At 41.6% G+C, this 21,198-nt stretch overlaps 2 protein-coding genes and 1 long non-coding RNA gene across 4 annotated transcripts; 2 read left to right on the forward strand and 1 right to left on the reverse strand.

The window, feature by feature from the left end:
* Positions 1 to 454: 454 nt before the first annotated feature.
* On the reverse strand, positions 455 to 12,939 carry LOC134030997 (zinc finger CCHC domain-containing protein 24-like). Its single transcript, XM_062474455.1, has 4 exons — positions 12,467 to 12,939; positions 10,933 to 11,133; positions 2,245 to 2,409; positions 455 to 1,962 (listed from the first exon to the last, which is right to left on the reverse strand). The coding sequence occupies exons 1-4, from the start codon at positions 12,701 to 12,703 to the stop codon at positions 1,849 to 1,851; spliced, it is 717 nt and encodes a 238-aa protein (XP_062330439.1). The 5' UTR covers positions 12,704 to 12,939; the 3' UTR covers positions 455 to 1,848.
* Positions 2,257 to 4,334, forward strand: LOC134030999 (uncharacterized). The gene is made up of 2 exons (XR_009931802.1): positions 2,257 to 2,477; positions 3,023 to 4,334. It is a non-coding gene; the product is annotated as an uncharacterized LOC134030999 (long non-coding RNA).
* A 1,066-nt stretch (positions 12,940 to 14,005) lies between the features above and the next one.
* anxa11b (annexin A11b) lies at positions 14,006 to 21,021 on the forward strand. 2 transcript variants are annotated; one of them, XM_062474801.1, is made up of 17 exons: positions 14,006 to 14,154; positions 15,343 to 15,415; positions 15,479 to 15,745; positions 15,893 to 15,930; positions 16,076 to 16,213; positions 16,311 to 16,398; positions 17,076 to 17,170; positions 17,277 to 17,390; positions 17,626 to 17,716; positions 17,801 to 17,880; positions 18,352 to 18,408; positions 18,836 to 18,929; positions 19,155 to 19,250; positions 19,388 to 19,446; positions 19,543 to 19,665; positions 19,826 to 20,629; positions 20,880 to 21,021. In XM_062474801.1, exons 2-16 carry the CDS (start codon positions 15,352 to 15,354, stop codon positions 19,883 to 19,885), a joined length of 1,464 nt encoding a protein of 487 aa, XP_062330785.1. In that variant the 5' UTR covers positions 14,006 to 14,154; positions 15,343 to 15,351; the 3' UTR covers positions 19,886 to 20,629; positions 20,880 to 21,021. The 2 variants fall into 2 exon arrangements, with proteins under 2 accessions (XP_062330785.1, XP_062330784.1); XM_062474800.1 differs by having other exon boundaries at positions 15,343 to 15,745.
* Positions 21,022 to 21,198: the final 177 nt, after the last annotated feature.

A 21,198-nucleotide genomic window follows, 5' to 3' on the forward strand; every position in this document is an offset into this window, starting at 1 on the left:
AAGAATAGAGTTGATAGGTAAGGTAGGATGATTGGAACTGCCGAATAACTAGAACTTATTACTACTCAAAAAGGATAAGTCTGAAATCAAACATTTAGATCAGAAGATCAACATTTGTCCTGTTGAGATAAATCGGCCTTGGTGAGTTTTGTGTTACCCCTTACTGTTTTAGTTGGCGCTTTGATGTGACAAAAAATCTTGTTAAGAAAAGAACCATTTATTTTGGCTGCAATGTTCAGCACAGTATGATCTGATTTAATTGCTCAAATGGACTGTCTGGACAAATATTATTTTGTTACTTGTTAAAACCAGAGAGCATGGTGATGAATCTTCTGTATGATCATGGGTGGCTCTTAAGGCCATTATTAGGATGAATTAGAAGTACTAATCTAAGTGCTTCCATGTGAAGGAGTCAGGAGTTTGTCCATTAAATGGAGACAGAATCATAGTCATGTTGATTTTAAAGGTTTTATTACAAATATCCCTCATATAATGGTACAACATCAATACCATTTTTCAAATACCACCAGTAAGGCACAGCAGGATCGCTGTTTCATTGCTGATATTTGCATCTCTTTTGTGCTAAGATTAGTGAGCCTCACATGTTAAGAGCATTGAAACAGGACACAATGTCAAAACAAAGCATGCACATGCAACCTGTATAACATTACACACAGCATAACCTCAGTAAGCAAAGACATCTTTAAAAATATATTTTTTGTAAAATAAGGTGTTCTAACACAATGTTTGTAGTGAGGGTGCAGGTTTTTTTTGTTGCTAAATCAATGCTTTAAAACATGTTTGGAATGGTAACAAACTTAATACAAAGAAAACCCTTTTAACAGATAAGTGTATTAGGCACTTGGTTTTTCAAAACATGTTGAAACTCATATTCATTCACTGAATAAACAAAAGGTAATGGTTTTTAAAATATATTTTAAGTTATGTACCATCATATGATAACTACAACAATAAACATTATAATTTCCTTCTTAGTAAAACGTATTGCATATTTTATACAGACAATATCATTGTTAACGACACCTATTATTCATACATTTATTTCGGTAAGGTAATAAACATTTTTAACATGAACATACTTCCAAGTCTTTGAACAAAATGATTTAATTGAAAAGAAAATAGAGAAAAGTAGTTTGATATACAATGATGGAAAATATTAGTTATTTTTGTGCAATAAATGATATTGACTGCATAATGACACAAAATGTGTATTTACAAATATATCAAATATGCTAAACACAGTGACTTCATATGTACTGTGGCACATAGTCTAAGGCTACAGCTACATTTTCAATGTAAGCTATTATTACTGCTGTCAAAGGAAAATTATATCTATCCATAATCCATAACAACTTTGGAAAATACAAGTCTGGTCACACTGTATTAATGCTTTATGTTTTAAAATGAAATACATTTGACCTGAAATACATCAGTCAACATAACAGCCTGGGTTGACCAGTTCATAATCCCTTCATTCACAGTATATGATACAATATCTGGTGCTTTACAATAGACTACAAACAAAAAACAATTTCCTATGAGGATACACATGAATGCTACATGAATATGTAAAGACTCTCGTAAACACACACTAGATATCACTGAGAGGTATGAATCTGCAACTGCTGTAGGTAGAGGCCAGGACCCTGGAAACGATAGTGGCAGTGATACTGTCCAAAAAAAACAACACATTTGTGGGATACATAAATGTTGAAATGCATCACAGTACATGATGATGAGAGCTGTTTAGTGACAGGAATAGAATGGCCGACAAGACCACTCTTTCATAAAACGTCAGAGGCTGGGAAATGGGAGGGGGGGCTGTGGCTATTGTACACGGCGACAGTAGTAACCCAGGACTTTGCATTTCTCACACAGGTGCTGAGGGTGCTCCTTGCTCTGGTCTGACACGTCCAGCCCGTCAGGCTTCTCCAGTGGTCTCTGCACAGAGGAGGACAAAGATAGCACTCGCGTTGGCTCAAATACCCCTAGGGTTAAACATATGGAAAAGAAAACTGATCCGAGATGGATTTCAGGAGCATACACTTGGTCAGTGTTATGGTCACGCCAGTTGTGTTTCATTGGGTAACTTCTGTGAACTTGGTTGTTAATATAACGATAGGTGAGAAAACGTTTCATTCTTGATTTAGTCTTACATGCAGATCTACAAGAGACAGAGATAAGAACAGAGATATTCCAACACTGTGACTAAGTGAATGTTACCTGTTTATGAGGATAAACATTGATGTGGCACTTTATACATTCTTGACCCATGTTGGCCCAAGAGTTCCCACTCATCCACTTCCTTTTGCATTTAGGGCACTTGTATTCCCCAAAACATCTCTTCTTCCCTTGGTAGGGGGTCAATCCTTCCCCCTTTGGCCGGGCCTACAAGTACCAAGAAAGAATACAAATTCATGACAGAGATTCTGCAGTACTGAAGGCAAACACAGTAAGTACACGTGACACTTTTAGCTCGCATATGGAAATGCAAACGATTCCTATTTGCAATCAGCTGTGGGCAATACATGGTGCAATATGTGTGGTTTTACTGTGTACAACTGGGGGGGGGGGGGGGGGTTGAATATATTTTGGCTCTTGCCTCTCATCACTTTAACTTGGGGGGACTGACATATTTGGTTTCTTTGGAAAGCAGCCAATTGCAGCAAATTATGAGTAGAATTGATAACAACTATGCTGGTGGGCAGACAGAATGTTTTTATGAAGCAGTTCATAACCATAACGGAATGTTGATTTATGCTTACTTTCACTGGCTATGGTAAAACATATCTAACCAACCACCGTATTCATAACTGACAATGTATCTGTTGAGTAATATTTTTTTAAGCAGCTCCCCAACATATCTGTTTTCAGAATTTATCTGAAAATGATGCCCATCGTCTTCCCTTGCTGAAAATAAAGACATTCCTACAGTGGGTGATGGGTCATAAACCTGGAATACTTCAGTAATTGTAAATCTATTTTATTTGTAAGTACGAAGAAGAAAAAACTGTTTCTTTGGAGAAAGCTCTTTCCATTCCAGCCAAGTTGCCTCCCTCCAGCTGTGCTCCCAGAGGACCATAAAGGAGGCCCAGGACTGAGAAAGGACCAATCAGAGAAGACTCTCCTCTACAGGACAAATACCTCAGGCCCTCAGTCATCCCTCCCAGCTGGCCCCCACCCACCAATCAGGGAACAGAGAAGTAGAAGGGGGGGGGGAGGAAATCAAACCCAGATGAACTCTACACTTGTATAACATAAGAAACCCCTAAACCCATCATATAGACATCATTTAAATATGTTTTCAATTAAGAGCACCTTGGCTGGAAACTGGGCCAAGCCATTGCTAAGGACTGCTAGAACGAATGCATTGTAACACCCCCTAAATTGTATACGGTTTAACTGTATAGAGTTGAATGTCTGTACTTGGATATGTGCACTCACTGAACTGCTTAGAATTAAGTGACAGACAGTAGGTCAACAATTTCATGACTAACCTTATTAGCACAGGATAATAGGTCTTAAATTGTAGTACTTTGATGAAATTAACCTTTGTGATGTTCCAGTCTCATTAAGGGCATGCTGTTCCAGTGTTTGGCCATGATGAGGCGCTACATGAAGTTGGAATGTGGTGTGCACGCACACAAAACTCGACACGAGAACGTACATACAGTGTAGATTGTATTGATGTTATTAAATGGCGGTCATATTGGTAATACCTGAAACCCATAGGGATACATTTATAAGCGTGTGTCGTTTGGAAAAAAAAGTGAGGGACTAGCGAAAAGGAATGGAACGCAGTCCGAGAAGACCTTCTCGGTTTTGTTTTATTAAAAGACTGATAATGAACAGTATATGGAATAGTTATGAGAATATATATATCATATTACTTCAGAAACACGATACATCTGTGATTTTTCCAGTGAGAAGCATTACTACATAGCTCCTGTGGCTCCTGCTGGCCAGTAATTCCTTTCTTTGCAATAACCCTGATTTAAGACCCTTCCAAGATGGCAGCTGTTTGGTTACATTCTACAGGCATGTATAACTATCCCAAAAGCCAGTCTATGGTGTATATTTTCCAATCCACATCTGTGATCTGACCACTCTCTCCTCAGCCCACTTCCAGAGAGGATGAACAGGCCGAGAATCGTCTTCCTGCTGGAGGAAGCAGCTTTCACTATGCAGAGCAATCAAAACAAACTGGGTTACATACAGGGTGCCAAAGGGCATGGCACACTTCTAACTTTCCACCGGTCCAAACAAAGCATTGGCATTGAGAGCTGAGTACAATGGACAAGACACAAAGATCTGACACGCAACAGAGAGGCTATGTGTGAAGAATACATGAGAATGAAGAATGGATGCGAGGGAAAAATTCACTCTTTTAGTCCTAACAACTTTGTCATCATTTGTTACTTTACGCATTATGCAACTACTGTATTTCTGTTTTTCAACTCATGTCATACTCAGAGTGTAACTGGAGGAGGATCACATGGAAACTTTATTAGATACGTAGAGTGAGAGATTGTGTAGCTTTTCTTTGTCTTTGGATCTGTGCAATCATTCGACACAACATCTGCGTGAATCAAAAGCATGCTTCAAAACTTCCTGGTTGGAAGCGCCATCATCCTTTCCGTCTCTCTTGACCGCAACGAACGTCTTCCCATCTGTCCTCAAACACATCGCCACCAACACCCCAACTGAATACAGCAAGACTTTCCGACCAGGAGCCTTGCATCCCCATGCTAGACACTGAGAAGGGAAAGCTGGACTTCTAGATCAGTCCAGAAGATCCTGGAATGATTCCTAGTTCCTGGTGAGAGGGCCCTGGGAGGTGGGCCACAGCCGAGTCTCCGTGCCAGCATCTGGAAACCATCACGATACACAATGGAGTTTCTCCAGAGCTGGAACCCCTCCACACTCCCCCCCCCCCACCCCCCTCCACACTCCCCCCCCCCCCCCTCCCCCGGGACATCCATCCAACAGAACATGAGACCACTAAACCTATCGGGTACCATGTGGTCAATTACCCCACACTAACAAACCCAGAGCCCTTCCCCTCCTGTTGTTTTCCTTGGACAGGACCCCCAGACTAGCAGAGGAGCCCAGCTGTTTGCTAAGAAAAACACAATCTAACTGGATGGGATTGACATCCTTGGAGGAAGACCTTGTCGTCTGTCTTCTGTTTCAAAGCAGCTACATGTGCCTCCTAATGTCTTCGGTAACGGGCATCAGTCAAGGGTTTTAAGCTTAACACCAATGTCATACCTGACTGTATGGAGGGATTTTGTTTCACTGCTTGTGACATCAACCACGTTATACTGTACAATACTAACAGAATTTGAATTTGTTCACTCAGCAGACTGCTGGTCATTCTGCGATAACTACACTGTACTCTAATGCATGCTTAACTGGAATCTACTTAAATCAAATAAAAATGTATTTGTATAGCCCTTTTTACAATCAATGTCACAGAGGGCTTCCCTCTAACACTTAGGTGTTAAACAATGGCAACAAGGTGTTTAGTGTCAGGTCAAAATAAATAAAAGCCATCACACAATCCGTTAACAAAATCTTTAACCAGGACCAACAGAACCACACCAAATAAAGTGTGATAGTTACTCTCTCTCGTCCATCGTGATTATCCTTTCTCAATGGTTTTCCGTGATCCAGTCTGTCTATTACATTTACATTTAGTCATTTAGCAGACACTCTTATCCAGAGCGACTTACAGTAAGTACAGGGACATTCCCCCCGAGGCAAGGTGAAGTGCCTTGCCCAAGGACACGTCATTTTGCACGGCCGGGAATCGAACTGGCAACCATCAGATTGCTGGCCCACTTCCCTAACCGCTCAGCCACCTGACTCCCTGACATAGCATGTCTTTCCTCCACAAGCAGCTGTTCACACCATGCTATAGTGCTGAGCTAAGCATTCCTGCTCTGCACATGCGTTTATCTACAGATACAGTACAGTAGCTACTGCCTTCTCCTCTGGATCTTCACAGCCATTGCAACATAGAGGGCGAAATGGTGAGAGATTATAGCATGGGATGGTCATTTGCTTTCCCCACTAAATCCCATTCAACAAAATCACCTCAGTATTCAGATATGAACCAAAATCCCAGTCTTGTTGTTAAGGAAATGGAATCTGTGTCCAGTTTTACACAATGGCATCCCCCCCCCCCTAAATATATCAGCGTGGCCCACAAAAGTAAACCATGATTAAATGTTTGTAAGTTTGAAGCTATACAGTGTTGCTACAGTGCAGTCACTCCAATCCCCTCATGACTGCTCCAAGTATTACAATCCCTTGCTCAGCGAAGCTGCAAGGATGAGAAACGTGCTTCCCCCCCGATATGAACAGTTCATGGAAATAACAGTTGGTGGGTCGTAAACCAGAATATTGTTTTTCTGTTTGTCTAGATTAAATCTGAGGATTTTGAATAATCGTCTCTTTATTGGAGCTCTAATAGAAAGATTACGTGGTCATGGCTTCTAAATTTGAATGGAAACGTAGGATGTTAGTTTGTGTTTAGATTAAATGTCACTTTAATGCCTCTGGGTTCCATAGATCCTACAAAGCAACAACGGGAGTCAGGTGGCTGAGCGGTGAGGGAATCGGGCTAGTAATCCGAAGGTTGCCAGTTCGATTCCTGGTCATGCCAACTGACGTTGTGTCCTTGGGCAAGGCACTTCACCCTACTTGCCTCGGGGGGAATGTCCCTGTACTTACTGTAAGTCGCTCTGGATAAGAGCGTCTGCTAAATGACTAAATGTAAATGTAACAAAAAACAGCAACACTTGCGTAATGAACACAGGCGTTGACTTTCCGGGAGTTACGAGAAGATCAAAGTCAATCAAAGGCCCATGAACGCTACGTCTCACAGCCTGGTCCTCAGTTTAACTCAGCTGAGATCTCTCCTGAGCACTGGCTGTGTTGATGACTTGTCCAGCTGTGCACCAGCATAACATTTCAGGCAGTAAGAATGAAGGGGGCAGGTGGGCTCGCAAGCAGACACAAGATGGAACAGAAGAAATATTCCCATCTTATTCCAAAACATGGGAGTGAATGAGAAACAAGATAGGGTTATCAAATGTTTCTGTAGGAGGGATTGAGGAAAGGTTATTCTTCACAAAGCTAGTTTGTTGCAGATGGAGTCGATAATATTGTTTCCTGACTCTGACATCAGTATTTTGTTAAGGTTCTACACTGTAAAATCTAAACATGGTTTCCAGAGATAATTGTTATATTTAAACAAAACAAAAAATCCAATGTAAAACAGGCCATGCCATTTGACAGTTAGGATTCAGCCAGTGTCCTTACAGCCAGAGATGAGGCTTACCTATGTAACAATACATCAATCTGCCCTATGTCAGCACTGCACTAGTCAGATGGCTGAGCGGTTAGGGAATCGGGCTATTTCTCAGAAGGTTGCCGGTTCGATTCCCCAAAAATATGACGTTGTGTCCTTGGGCATGGCACTTCACCCTACTTGCCTCGGGGGGAATGTCCCTGTACTTACCGTAAGTCGCTCTGGATAAGAGCGTCTGCTAAATGACTACATGTAAATGTATGGACATGTATGAAGCTTTGATATCACTCTCTCTCACTTATCTCCCTTCATGCTCTCCTCACTCATTCTAGACAGTACCAACCCCCCCCACACACACACACACATTCTTTTTTTAAACTATGGCAACCAATCAATTACTTCCAACTGTTATCCTTCAATATAAACATGTTGTTAAATTGGCCACACTATGTGTAGAGCCTTTTATTTTATCATTAAAAACAAGAAGAGCAAGGCAAAGTGTAAAAAAAACCATCGTAGCACATCCACAACAACAGGCAGTTTTTCATTTTTTACTGAAAGAAAACAGCCATTGGTTATCAGAAGTGGTGTTCCCAACATTCCACTGTCTTCTCTATCTCTTCTTCTCCTACGTCTATAAAGATGCTCAGGCCAAAATCAACAGAAGACCACACATCTTCCAGATAACAGATTTATCTGCCCAAGAAGAACCAAAGCCATCAGCACATCAGTGCTGCTTGAGGTTTTCCAGTCACACATTCGACTGTGAAGAAGACATCTCGGTTGAAATAATACAAAATAAATATATAATATCTAAATGAACATAAATAATACACTGTAAGGGTTTCTGTAAATCTTACTGACACAAAAAAAAACGGTGTCTTTGTTTAGTTTTAATGACAAAGGTAAACTGGCTGAGCCCAAGCCACTTCAGGAAGGACTTCATGAGAAGAAACATCAAAGCACAGTCAGACCTCATTTTTAACCCCTGCAACTGTCAAAGGACTCTCTGTCCTAAGTCATTAATCAAACCAGTCCAGTGCATTCCGACATTCTTTATGAAACCCCGTGTAGAAATCAACACACACCACTTAGCCTCTAAACTATCAGAGACCCTTCCTTTTCCCAATCCAGGTTTTTTTCTTTTTTACACACATCTCAGCCCTGTTTTGGACACAGACATGTCTGAGCGAACCTGTAAGAGAGGCTCCTGCTAGGCAGGGCCCTCCATAACCCAGAGGAGAGAGACAGGGATGACTTCATGGCAGCAGCCATGCGGGGCTGAAGGCAGCACCCTGCTAAAAGGAACAATACAACCATACTTCCTGACCTCTCGGTCCACAGACCCTGCAGAGAAAACAATAAGCTCCTTATTTAGGCCCAGCCATTCCCAGCACTGAGCCATTCCCTGTCAGCGCTCTGTCACTCTTCTAATCACTTTACAGTAACAGAGTTGAGCAGCTTAATTGGTGCGGGGTCACTGGGCTGTTATGACCTTGATGTAGGAGCGGGATGGCTGACGTTGTGACATATTTATCGTAACATGTGGACTGATTAGGTGCCTATCCTTATCAGGTGTTGGTTGGTAGCATGTGAGAATGGCCTGGGGATTCCAATCTGAACAGCATTTACGTATTTGTATAATGTTTCAGAATATTAGAACCTTAATGCACTGCTCTACAGAGACACATACAAACATACAGCACAGTCAGTGCATGCATATCGTACATACATTGTGTATTCACATTACTAGAATATACTGTAAATGCCACAGATTCTTAACCGCAAGGACAAAAAGCAGTTTGTCAGTTGTTTGCAGCTCTGCTTAGCTTTTCAAGAACTGAAGAGGCCTTTGTTAAAAAAGGACTGCTCCTTAATCATTGCTTTGGGTTTGAAATCCAGCAACACTCGATAAAATCTGACATCATCTTCCTACAACAGAGCATGGAGGAGGAGGCCGGTAGAAATGGTTTCCAGACTTTGCACATTTAAAGGGGTGGGGCTCTAGGAAGCATCATAAATATCTCCCAGAAACATTCTGACAGCTTAACCCGGCTGTGGACACATCTCAGCAAATGTTGTTGATGTCCTCCAATTGACCATAGCAGGGGTTACACAGTACACACACTGACTTAATACAAACAGCAATGTAAACATATGCATTGACTAAATGTAAACAGCAATTGCCGACAGAGTTATCGAAAATGATTCATTGTTTGTCTTTCTGAGTGGTGCAGAAACTGTGTAACTAGGGTCCAACCAGTGCAACCAAAACCAGCCCTCCACTAACCACCATTACCTGTGATACCCTTATCAAGGAGGCAGGTGTTCAAAGGTACTCCTCTTTACCTCCCTGGATAAAAGTTGGTTAAACCAAACCTTCTTTCTTCTGTCTTTTCCCTTGACCCTGATGAGATACTCTTTGTTCTTTGATTCAAATCCACTCAGCAACAAAAGTCTGTGATAGTCATTCCAGGACTCGAGTACTCTCTGGAGCTAAGGTACCCTAAGAATCTCCATCCTAAGAACAACAAAAGGTGCCTGTGGGTATGAGGACGTTAACCTAGTCATCTGCTAAAAAGATGAATCTTGTGCACAACACACTTTGTTCATATTGAACTTCAGTAAGTAGAGTGTGTGGGTTGGTTATCAGGGGTCAAGCTTTGAAACACAAAATGACCCAAGGAGGCACTTACAGCAAAGCAATGTCATAAATTACCAAAGTCACTGGTGATCTGGATAATCATCACAAGATGTGGTGAGATGGTGCAGCACTGAGAGATGTCCTGAAGATTTGTGCCACAGTCAACACAGTCTGCCATCAACACAGAGCCCTGAGATTCACTGAAGTTCTTTGTATTCAGTTATAGGCTTACATCCTCTGTCTTGAGAAAAAAATGGAAGTAAAATGATGTGTTTACCTTTTATGTGTCACGTTGTTAAGCGTAATGTCTTGAATCTTCCCATGGCATTTAACTTTGCAGTCTATGTTTAACTCCACAGACCACAGAACATGTCTTTTTATTCCCTATTTATGTTTCTTTAACGTTGCATAGCACTTGTTCCGTTAATCAACCAAGCGATCCCTTTATGTTAAATGAGACTAATGCTGGATATTTCCTTGTGAAAATTATCAATAGAGGAGTCTTGCGGCACACACTATTGTGGTCATGTTTCATTCCATTCTCCTGCACAGCTCAACAGACCTCCCTATCGTCTTTCATTAAGTCGAGCTTGCGGATCTAATCTCACATCTGGTCCACATTATCATCCTATGGTACAACAACTCCACTGGAATATGTGCATAGGATGTACTGCGAAATCTCCATCACCTTGATGAAAAGGAATGTCAACTTTCAGAATTAAAACTTAATGAGGAAGCGAAGTAAAAAAAATAACAAATAAAATAACAAAAATATACTACGCTAATGTAGTTAAAAACAGTTTAAACTTCTGTCTGTTCAGATCGATCCCTGTCATTTACAGCAGAAGTGACAAAGCCATAAGCCGTCGGTTTCAGAGCAAGATCCCTGGACTATGTGACTGTACATGTGACTGTGGTTTTACCTGGAGGTGTGGTCCGCACAGCTTACCTGAGGGCAGTCTTTGATGTAGTGTCCTTTGTTGAAGCAGAGGTGGCACAGGTAGTTGGGCGGAGGCCGCTTGCTGGGTTTGCGAGTCTCCGAGGAAATAGACAGGTCTGTGAAGTGGTCCGTTAAAGAGTGGAGGCCCTGCACAATGTTGTTGAGGGAGCCATAGGGAGAGGAGCTCTTGTAGAAGTTGTTGTTCAAGGCCTAACAAACAAAGACAATTACATACATGCAGGGCAACTTATGACAATAATGTCAATAAAACACACAGGAATTAGTATATGTGTATCGAAGCTTTTGTGATTTCCAAATTTTTCCCTATACGTAAACACTTAGAATGAGTTTGAATCCCTACAGGGTTAACTGATTTGCTGCTTCTTCCTCTTTGATTGATTTGGTTGTTTGTTAGTGTCTCTTCCCTCTGTAAAACACAAGACAGTAGACTTTCCTTTATCCCTGCAGATGTTCCATTCATTCTGTGAACAGATAGTGTCCATTTCCTTGGAGGAACAAAATGCCTTTGTCAAGCATTTTTCCCATTCCTCCTATTAGTAGGACACAATCAACATCATTGTATGGGACTGGCACTATGGTACTGTGTGTTTACTCCACTGTGTTAGAGCACAGAACTTGAATCCAAGTACAGAGTAATCTCCATTGATATGACCACTGTCATGGCAGCCAAGCAGTAGAGTGACAGTTTGAAACAAATCCTTAACATTTGGTTCTGCCTTCCTTGTGAGTGATTAACAACCAGCTGCACACCAGTTATTGTTAAACTACATGTCTTGCTGACAACAAGCTTCTATTGAAAGCACAATTTATGTGATGGAGATATCATGGAGGCCCCTATACATTGACGGGTGTTTGAAGTGATCACTGCCTACAGTGTAGCCTACTCCATGTGTTTTTCTCACCCAGTCAGATGAATGTAGTAGTATCCTATTCAGTCAGATGAATAGTAGTATCCTATTTGAGAGTACTAGCTCCTGGGATGTATGGTAATCGAACTGAGCAGTAGGTTTCAGTCACAGAACAGGCCGTACCCCTCCGACCAAGAGCGTCCGTTCGAACCCGGGTAAACTCTCGCATTCATCTTTTATAAACCTGTAAGGGGCCTTTCTCAACCTGCCCTACCTCCTGGGCAGCCAACGGACATCAGAACACGTCTCAACACACACAGGCACTATATCTGGACACAAGACACATATTCATAGTAGACAGCTGATCACCACATCCCAGTGGAGGCACATTGCTGGCATACACAGTGTGGGTTAACAAAAATAGTCTGGTTGATTCCAACTGAAACCCAAATCTGAAAAATATGTGCTATTTTCTTTGTTTTCTTAACGGTATATGAAATAAAACTTTAAATTATTAATATAATTAATGTCGCAGTTTCCCTTGAACGGCCAGCCATAACTTTGCAGTAAATTACACAATAATAATACAATTATGCAACGTTATGCACTATCGGTTATGAAATAAAGGATGTGATTATGGCATGCATATCGCATGAACAGAATTGATACTCTACCTCAGTCCTCTGAAGTTGCAAAAAGTTGTTAAGATAGTTGGAGTTCAGCGCTGAGCTCAAATCAGGAGCGGAGCGCTTGGTATAGTTCAAGTCTGTGATAGAAATGTCCGACTCTGGTTTGAACGCATCAAAGGCATTGGTCTGGTGAGTATCTTGTAAAGACATATAGACCCAGTTCAGCAACTGCGCTGGTTGGTACACTGAGGTACTCGTGTCTATGGCAGACATCAGGCTCATCTTGGTAAGAATGTGCCTCTTCCACCGTTATTCGCTGCTGCTGAATTTATCAAATGACCAAATTGTTCTCCTTTTCATTACACCTCTTCAACGCAGTTTAAAATATTACTGCATTTACTCTAAATCAGACCTATGGGACTCCAATCCCTGGTTTATGTTCTCGGGAGAACCGTGGTAAAGGCATGACAGGGCGAAAAGTTTCTGCCCGTCAAATCTAGTGGCTCTAGAACTCAGAGTACAGATTAGATTAGCTCATTGCATATTCTCCCGGTCATTGGAGTACGTCATCACGTACAGGAGGTCCTATGTTAGTTAGGATGTACGCACTCTATTTTCATTAAAAAACACTTTTCTGTATGTTCTTAAAATAAATGTGGTTCTTATTTATTCGTCTCAGAGCAACAAAGGCCCAGCAACAAATTACGGAATATGATCAAATAATCTAAATTCATAACTTTTTACAAGACTACATGTGGGTTCAGGTTAGGAACAAGTAGCCTACATTAATCTGGTGTTCGAACACATTGATAAAATTACACACATAACTCAATCTTTCCTGCATGTATAAACGACACTCATAGCCTATAAAACTTCAGTTTGTAGAAATGCTGCCATCTAGTGATAGTCAAACATGAATGATGTGTGGGATAAAATATGAATAGCCTAGATGCAAAGTAATCTTAAAAGTAAACTTAACTCAGTGTCAATTCAGCTTTTATTTTATCCATTGGCAAATGTGATTATATTGAATAATGAACATTCAGTAATTCATATTGTGTTGGCCAATTTAACATGTTGAAGACTGTTGGACCTGTTTTAACACCCCGCCCAGAGTCAGATTAGCGTCTTGCGTCTCATTTCTAGAAGGCATAAAACCAGTGACACTGGTTGACTACTTGTCTATGCATAGTATATGTTGGTGACTCAACAAACGTAGGCTGTAATGTTTTTTTCTGAGGATATCATGGCTAAGGGAGTAAAGTACGTCAGCCTATCGCTGACATGTGATCACGTACTCACTTATTCCATGAATGTATAAAGAGAACACTACGGGTGTGGCCATTCTTAACTAACTGCAACACTACACCAAGTAGCCTATGTAATGCACACTAAACACTGTGCCTTTCTATGAGTAGGCCTTACACTGGGTGAGTGGGTACTTATTTAAAGAACGGCTATAGTTCACAAGAGATGTTCTAGTGTTCCAATTCTTTTAAAATAATCGGGAGGTTATCAACTTTGACAGTATTGCAACAGAGACTGACAGACCATCAATTAGCCTAACCTTTCATAGAGAGCGTTCCTGTTTACGTTCACGCCTCTTGACTCAATTCGGAGCAAAGATTACAAACTGGAAACAATGATAAGACCCACCCACAACTAACCCCGCTTGAGAAGCATTCCTCTTCCTGAATCTCCAGTGGGAAAGATCATCGGACGTTGAAAACACAGTAAGAAACACATTTTTGCAACGTTTAGAATGTTAGATCGCAACGACACAGCAAATGTCAGTTGTAATCAAGCGTAAAACGTGTAACGTTGTGCTAGCCCTCTAATTTGCTTTATTTACTCATCCGGTTTGAGGGAACAAAACGTAAAGCTAATCACTGCTTGGCCCATCTACTCTGCGATACCATTTTAGAGCTGAAGCTTAGCCAGTTTAACTTTCATGGCGTGTTTTCACATTTTCAGCATCATTCTGTAGGCTCTCTGCATAGTGTATACACTAAACAACTGTGGTTGAACTCATACCACTGTTTAGTCTCGAAGCTATAGGCGTCTTGAATGAGCCACTCCGTAATTACACTGCGATGTATGCTAGTGAATTGGCTATTACGTAACCAGGTCTCGAAGAAGGATTACCACGATAAAAAAAACATAGACCAATATCCTGATTGGTTGAATGTTCATTTTCGAACTTCCAAATTCAGAAAATAGGTCGTATCTAGGCTACATGACATATAGGCCCATCTCAGTAAACTGTTCATTTCGACTCAAGGGGGAAGCGGATGCGATTGATGTCACAGTGCTTCGAGGGCCGTGAAGTTTTGACAGTGTGCTTGCATGATCATCTGACTTTTTCTTTTAACAATCTGGGGCGACGTGTACGTTACGACCACAAAGTCATACTTGCTTATTGCTCTGCTGTTGCGGTGATTTAGGTTTTAAGATTAATCTCGTTTACCAGAAGTTATTTTTGTTCTCTCTGAAAGTGTTGAACAGTAGCCTAGGGGGAACTGGTAGAAAGGGGAAAGGCGATGCCCCGTTTACACACAACTCTCACTATCAGGCCTGGCCTGTTCAGAAGTCAGATTTGTGAGGATAGTTTAAAGTAGATTCGTAGTGAGAGGTGCTCACCAGTTGACCTGAAGACTTATCTTGATGCCAATAATTGTGTGTTGAAAAATATCGCAAAAATGAAACCTGACACGTATAGTAGGCTAATTATTATTAATTAAATTAACTTTAATTAAATAATCCTTTGCTGGACACATGGGAACACTGCAAATGCTGTTAACTACTGTTTTAGCACCTAATCTCTCAATATTTCTGTGTTCATCTAGACTGAGACATGATAGACCATGTCCCTTGTCCACGGTTGAGCCAGCATATGACTTTACTGTGCTTACTTCCTCAAGGTGCTGAAGATGAGCTATCCTGGATACCCTTCTCAGTCTGGTGGCTACCCGCCTCAGGCAGGCGGTTACCCACCTCAAGCTGGGGGCTACCCACCTCAACCAGGGGCATATCCCCCTCAAGCTGGGGGTTACCCACCTCAACCAGGGGCATATCCCCCTCAAGCCGGGGGTTATCCACCACAAGCAGGCGGTTACCCACCCCAAGCCGGGGGCTACCCTGCTGGAGCAGGGGGTTATCCTGCTGGAGCAGGGGGTTATCCTGCTGGAGCAGGGGGTTATCCTGCTGGAGCAGGGGGTTATCCTGCAGCAGGAGGGGGTTATCCTGCAGCAGGAGGGGGCTACCCTGCCCCAGCTGGAGGGTTCCCCCCTCAGGCAGGAGGCTACGCTTCTATGCCCCCAGCAGGTAAGGGTACACGGTTGTGGAGACTCTGCAACACAGTTGTTTTATTTATGCTGTCAACTAGGTTCATCAAAGGGAGTTGAGACAAGGCTATTCAAAGTTTTTTTTTTCAATGAAAAGACTAATTGGAGGATTGTGTTCTTTTTCTAGGAGGTGGTTGGGGGGGAGCCCCTGCCGGATATGGAGTGGTACGTAGTACTTATTATAAATAGTGGCCATTATGTACCGACAACATAGCAACAGGCTCCGATAAAAACGTTTTATTTTTATGTTAAAATGTTTTTATTTTATTTCCCGCCAGTCATTATCATTAATAGCTGTTATTACACCCAGCCAGGGCAAAATATGCCTCAAGGGTACCCGGGTGGCCCTGCTCCAGGTCAACCCATGCCAACCCAACCAGGCGCCCCCGTCCCTAACCCATCCATGCCGGGTTACGGGGGAGGGACTCCTCAGGGACCGGCTGTAAACGTGAGACTATTTCAAGTCGTGTGGTGATTCGTCATTGCAATGTTTTTCCCCGATAATTTGTTAATCATTGTGTTTGTGGTGTCACTGTCCTGATCAGAGAGGATACAGGGGCTCACTGAAGGACTTCCCAGGGGCAGATCCACTCAGGGATGTTGAGGTCCTCCGAAAGGCCATGAAGGGATTTGGTCAGTACGGGTTTTTGTATGATTTTTAATTGAATGGTTATGCTGGCTTTGTAGTACATTTAGCACATTTAGCCTTACACCTGTGCTAAGTAGACATATTATTACAGTATTTTCCGGACTATAAGTCGCTCCGGAGTATAAGTCGCATCAGTCAAAAAATGCGTCATGAAGAGGAAACAAACATATATAAGTCGCACTACACTATAAATCGCATTTATTTAGAAATGTATTTCACAAAATCCAAGACCAAGAACATACATTTAAACTGGAAAGGCAAGTTATTCAACTACACAATAGCACACAGAACAACGGGCTGAATAGGTGTCCGGTATGTAAACGTAACACATTAACAGTTATTCAGCTAAACAATAGCATAAAGAACATACCTGGGATGCTGAATAGGCTAAATTAACATAACAAGCTAGCGAGTCCAACAAGCAAGTTACCGCTAAGCTAGTTCACCAAGCTCCCGATCTCATTCCACATCACTGATTCCGTTGAACTCGTCGATTCATGTCAGTCAGTATGAATTAACATTTAAAAACATGTTAAATTACATATATTTTGATATGTAAGTTGCGCCTGACTATAAGTCGCAGGACCAGCAAAACTATGAAAAAAAAGTGCAACTTACAGTCCGGAAAATACGGTACTTATAAACTGGTCCCTACAAACAGGAACTGATGAAGGAGCCATAATTGAACTTCTCGGAAACCGTACCTGTAAGCAAAGAGTGCCAATGGTAGCTGGCTACAAAACCACTTACGGGAAGGTGAGATCCAGCACGATACAGTTGTTTGTTTGTTTCGTTTATCGTTTGCTGCTGCTGATGAGTGTAAATGACAAACAATACCTTCAATGTTTTTTGCTTCTTCAAGGATCTATTCCATGATTTGAAGTCTGAGCTCACGGGACACTTTGAGGAACTGGTTCTGGCCATGATGAAGACGCCCGGGAGTTTTGCAGCATCTGAGCTCCGAGAGGCCATAAAGGTAGAGGATCTTCTGATGTGATCTACATCTCTCAAAGTATTGTGGCTCATCACATCTGTGACTCATCTTGGATTAAAAATAAAGGTTAAAACACCAAACGGTTCTAACTGAAAATACTGCAGCTTTGGGAGGATTGTACACTTAAAAGGACGCTTTCTCCAGATGGGAATCGTTTTTGTGAATATCTTTCATTAATTCAGTTAGACGTCTATAACAGATTGTTATTCTCTCATAGGGGGCAGGCACTGATGAAGCATGCCTGATCGAGATCCTGACGTCACGCAGCAATGCTGAGATCAAGGAGATCTGTCAGATTTATAAGACCGGTAGGTGTCCAAGTGTTTGACTGAAGGGGATAAGGGGATGCCATGTGACTCGTGAACTGACCTGAACTAAAATGGTGTGTTTAGAATACGGGAAAACACTGGAAGATGCCATCAGCAACGACACTTCCGGACACTTCCGGAGACTCCTCATCTCACTCTGTCAGGTAACACTTGTTCAAACTCCCTCTAAACCACGTATTGAACGCAGGATCTATTTGCCAGCTTCTGTGTCGTTAACAGTTTTGATGGTCCATGTGAACTCAAAGCCATGGCACAGAAAATACATAGGAAAGAAACTTGTTCAAGATGGATATTTCCAACTTATTTTAGTTTTGAGACCAATTCAAATTTTTAAGAAACTAAAGACAGTCAGGCACAAATTCATGTCTTGAATTACGTTTTCTACCTTATATCCAGGTGACTAATTTGCTTTGCTTGTTGGAAACATATTAGAATGTCCTTGTGCTGTAGTGAGAAATGTATAGCACTACAGCACAACAGGCAGTCTCCTTTAAATAGTGGCAGGATGTTAACCGCAGAAGCCATATCACTTAATGTTGCAATGGCTCAAATGTGAAACATTGCACGTTTTTGTCTCTGAGAAATGCCTGTTTCAACATTTCCCTTGTAAATAGGGAAACCGTGACGAGAGGGAAACTGTGGATATTGCCATGGCAAAACAGGATGCTCAGGTAAGGACACTTCAAAATACTGCTTGAATTTTTGTCTGAGTATTAAGCAGTCTACTATGTATAAGTTTGTGTTCTCAATCTCTTGATGGCTATTATTCATTATCACGATGCTGCGATGGAAACTGTTTCTCTATCAGTTAGTGCACCACTCCTCTGTCTCATAGGATATTGTCTAGCTAGATATTCTGTGTCTAGATATTGTCTATCTCTCTTTTATTTATATTTATACATTCTGCCTTTTCTACTTAATTTTTTTCTTTTAGATCTGTATATGTTATTTATATGCACTTTCCTGCCACAGTAAATTCTGTCTTTGTGTGAACTTACATGGCAATAAAAACCTATTATTATTCTGATTCTTATCATCCTCCTCAGTGGCAGTATGCAGTGCTGCATGGGGTTCACATGCTTTTATTTTGTTTCCTAGAAACTGTATGCTGCAGGAGAAAACAAAGTGGGCACAGATGAGTCTCAGTTCAACGTCATCCTGTGTGCCCGCAGCAAGCCTCACCTGAGAGCAGGTGGGCTACCCCAAACATCACTGTGTTCATTTCCTCAGGCCTCGTTTCCTTGTGGCTTCGCCTCACTTCCTGTCCACTCCGGCCTCACCAATCCAAGTGTTTGGTTTTTGAATGAGTTATGAACAGGCTGAATGAGATTTGACCCAAGGTATTAGTCGGGATATATATGATAATTCCTCCTTACGTTGTCCTAAATATCCTTGCCATGCCTCTAATCCCTAAAAGTGATCCATGAGTACCAGCAGATGTGTGGGCGAGACATTGAGAAGAGCATCTGCCGGGAAATGTCTGGAAATGTGGAATCTGGGATGGTTGCTGTGGGTGAGTCCATGGCATAAACTGTAACCAAACTGTCAATACAAAGAAAATATAGTTACTAGTATCGATGCAGTCACCAAAGTTAGTTTGTCGTAGTATAGATTGAAGATTAATTATAAGCTCTGTCTCTTGTTCCACAGTAAAGTGCATCAGGAACACCCCTGCCTACTTTGCAGAGAGACTCCACAAGGCCATGCAGGTATAGCACACATCCTGTGCCTCTGTGATGACAATGTAAAGAAGCCTATTCTGTAGAGTACTGGTCTAACTGGTTTAATCCGGTATTTGCTCCCAGGGTGCTGGGACCATGGACAGGACCCTGATCCGGATCATGGTGTCTCGCTCTGAGGTGGACATGCTGGACATCAGACAGGTGTATGTGCAGACTTACGGCAAGTCACTGTACACTCACATCTCTGTAAGTACCAATGTCAAAAGGACACCTCTAAGTAGGCTGTTACACAAACGCTTATCACACACCAGTAGACATTCTGCACACGAGTGGAGGATACTGTTGGGTAGAGCTGGTCTGATCTCCTGTGTTCTGACCTATTGTGTTCTGATCTCCTGTGTGATAGGGTGACACCTCTGGTGATTACAAGAAGATGCTTTTGAAGCTGTGTGGTGGAAGTGACTAGAAGCGACTTCAAGGGACACTGTACTGGTAGTCCTCACGATTAGAAGAATGTGCCAGGACCTTATATTTGCCTGTTATGCTTGTAGTTATTTCAGCCACTCATTGTCTCTTGCAAATGCTGCATTTTAAGATGCCAACATCACACACACACACCCCGTGACCTTTGCTGAGGGAGAACATGACTTTAATTTAACCTGGTGTAGGCTGTATTTAGTCAGGTCTATGTTACTGTGGTCGTCTGTTTTGTGTAGTATGTTTAATCGTATTTCGAGACAAATCATTTTATATGACTGAAAACTAATGAATTAATTAATTATAATAGTTGAGATTATAGACTATTTTAAAGACTAAATATGTATTAAGAAGTACATGTATCAAGTAACCATATATTTCTGACTATGCAAATTAATCTCTTGGGATGATGGTTTTCTCTGTAATATTCTTTCACTGTTGCCTTTTCAAATTGCTGAAAACCAAAAGCAAATGGCTCGTGACCCTTTCAATGTTATTGCTGTTCAATTACGTTCTCAAATTGTTCATTTACTGTTTTTATTATTTCCAGAAGGTGATAGTTGTGGAAGCATTGTGCCCGAGAAAAAAGGTGCTTGTCATTATCAATATTGGCAGTTTTGTATTTCTGTTACCGGTGTACAGTTTCTTGCCAGTAGAGGGCACTTTAGTTCACTAAAGGATTACATCTAACCATGTTCATTAAACCATCTTGAAAGCTGTAGATGTACTCAGTGTGCGAATTACGGGGGGGTTTGGGGGGGTCTGACCCCCCCGATTAAGGCTCGGACCCCCCAAAAGAGGTAAAAACCACAGGTCGGGGGGGTCGATACATTTATATATCGTTCTTACCTGTAATCGTAAATATCACAATATAGTTACCATATTCATTCAATAACAGGTTGGGGATACACAGAAATTTTTGACCCTGATGAGTTGACCCCCCCGATTGTCATTGTATAATTCGCACACTGGATGTACTACAGTGTGTTTTTGTACTAATACTACATTGCAGTTCATTATGCTCGTTATTAGGTGGCCAAAGGGGTGGCCATATACTATTTGCAACATACAAGGCTTATAGAGTTGTCACTTGTGCCAATAAAAATATAATGTATGACTAACAGATCTTTTGTGTGAACAGTGTTCATGTGCCTAGTATAAACTGTAATTTAGCTACTAAAATAGAACTTAATGGCTATTTGCATTTCAAAGGCTGTTTCATTGCAAGTTTGGCCTGGATTATTAATTCAGTCAGGAAGCCAACCACACAGTTCTTCAGACACCTCACCTTTCGTTGAAAGA

The sequence above is a fragment of the Osmerus eperlanus genome, chromosome 12, assembly GCF_963692335.1.
Source record: "Osmerus eperlanus chromosome 12, fOsmEpe2.1, whole genome shotgun sequence".
Taxonomy (NCBI): domain Eukaryota; kingdom Metazoa; phylum Chordata; class Actinopteri; order Osmeriformes; family Osmeridae; genus Osmerus; species Osmerus eperlanus.

What these genes read in the sequence shown, in the direction of transcription:
- LOC134030997 (XM_062474455.1), bottom strand. Translation starts at nt 12,703, where the DNA reads ATGAGCCTGATGTCTGCCATAGACACGAGTACCTCAGTGTACCAACCA. An exon ending in TGCAACTTCAGAGGACTGAG is followed by an intron (nt 11,134 to 12,466) that starts GTAGAGTATCAA and finishes TTTGTTTGTTAG; the next exon opens with GCCTTGAACAACAACTTCTA. An exon ending in ATGTTTATCCTCATAAACAG is followed by an intron (nt 1,963 to 2,244) that starts GTAACATTCACT and finishes TCCTCTGTGCAG; the next exon opens with AGACCACTGGAGAAGCCTGA.
- anxa11b (XM_062474800.1), top strand. Translation starts at nt 15,352, where the DNA reads ATGAGCTATCCTGGATACCCTTCTCAGTCTGGTGGCTACCCGCCTCAG. An exon ending in CCCCTGCCGGATATGGAGTG is followed by an intron (nt 15,931 to 16,075) that starts GTACGTAGTACT and finishes TATTACACCCAG; the next exon opens with CCAGGGCAAAATATGCCTCA. An exon ending in CTCAGGGACCGGCTGTAAAC is followed by an intron (nt 16,214 to 16,310) that starts GTGAGACTATTT and finishes TGTCCTGATCAG; the next exon opens with AGAGGATACAGGGGCTCACT.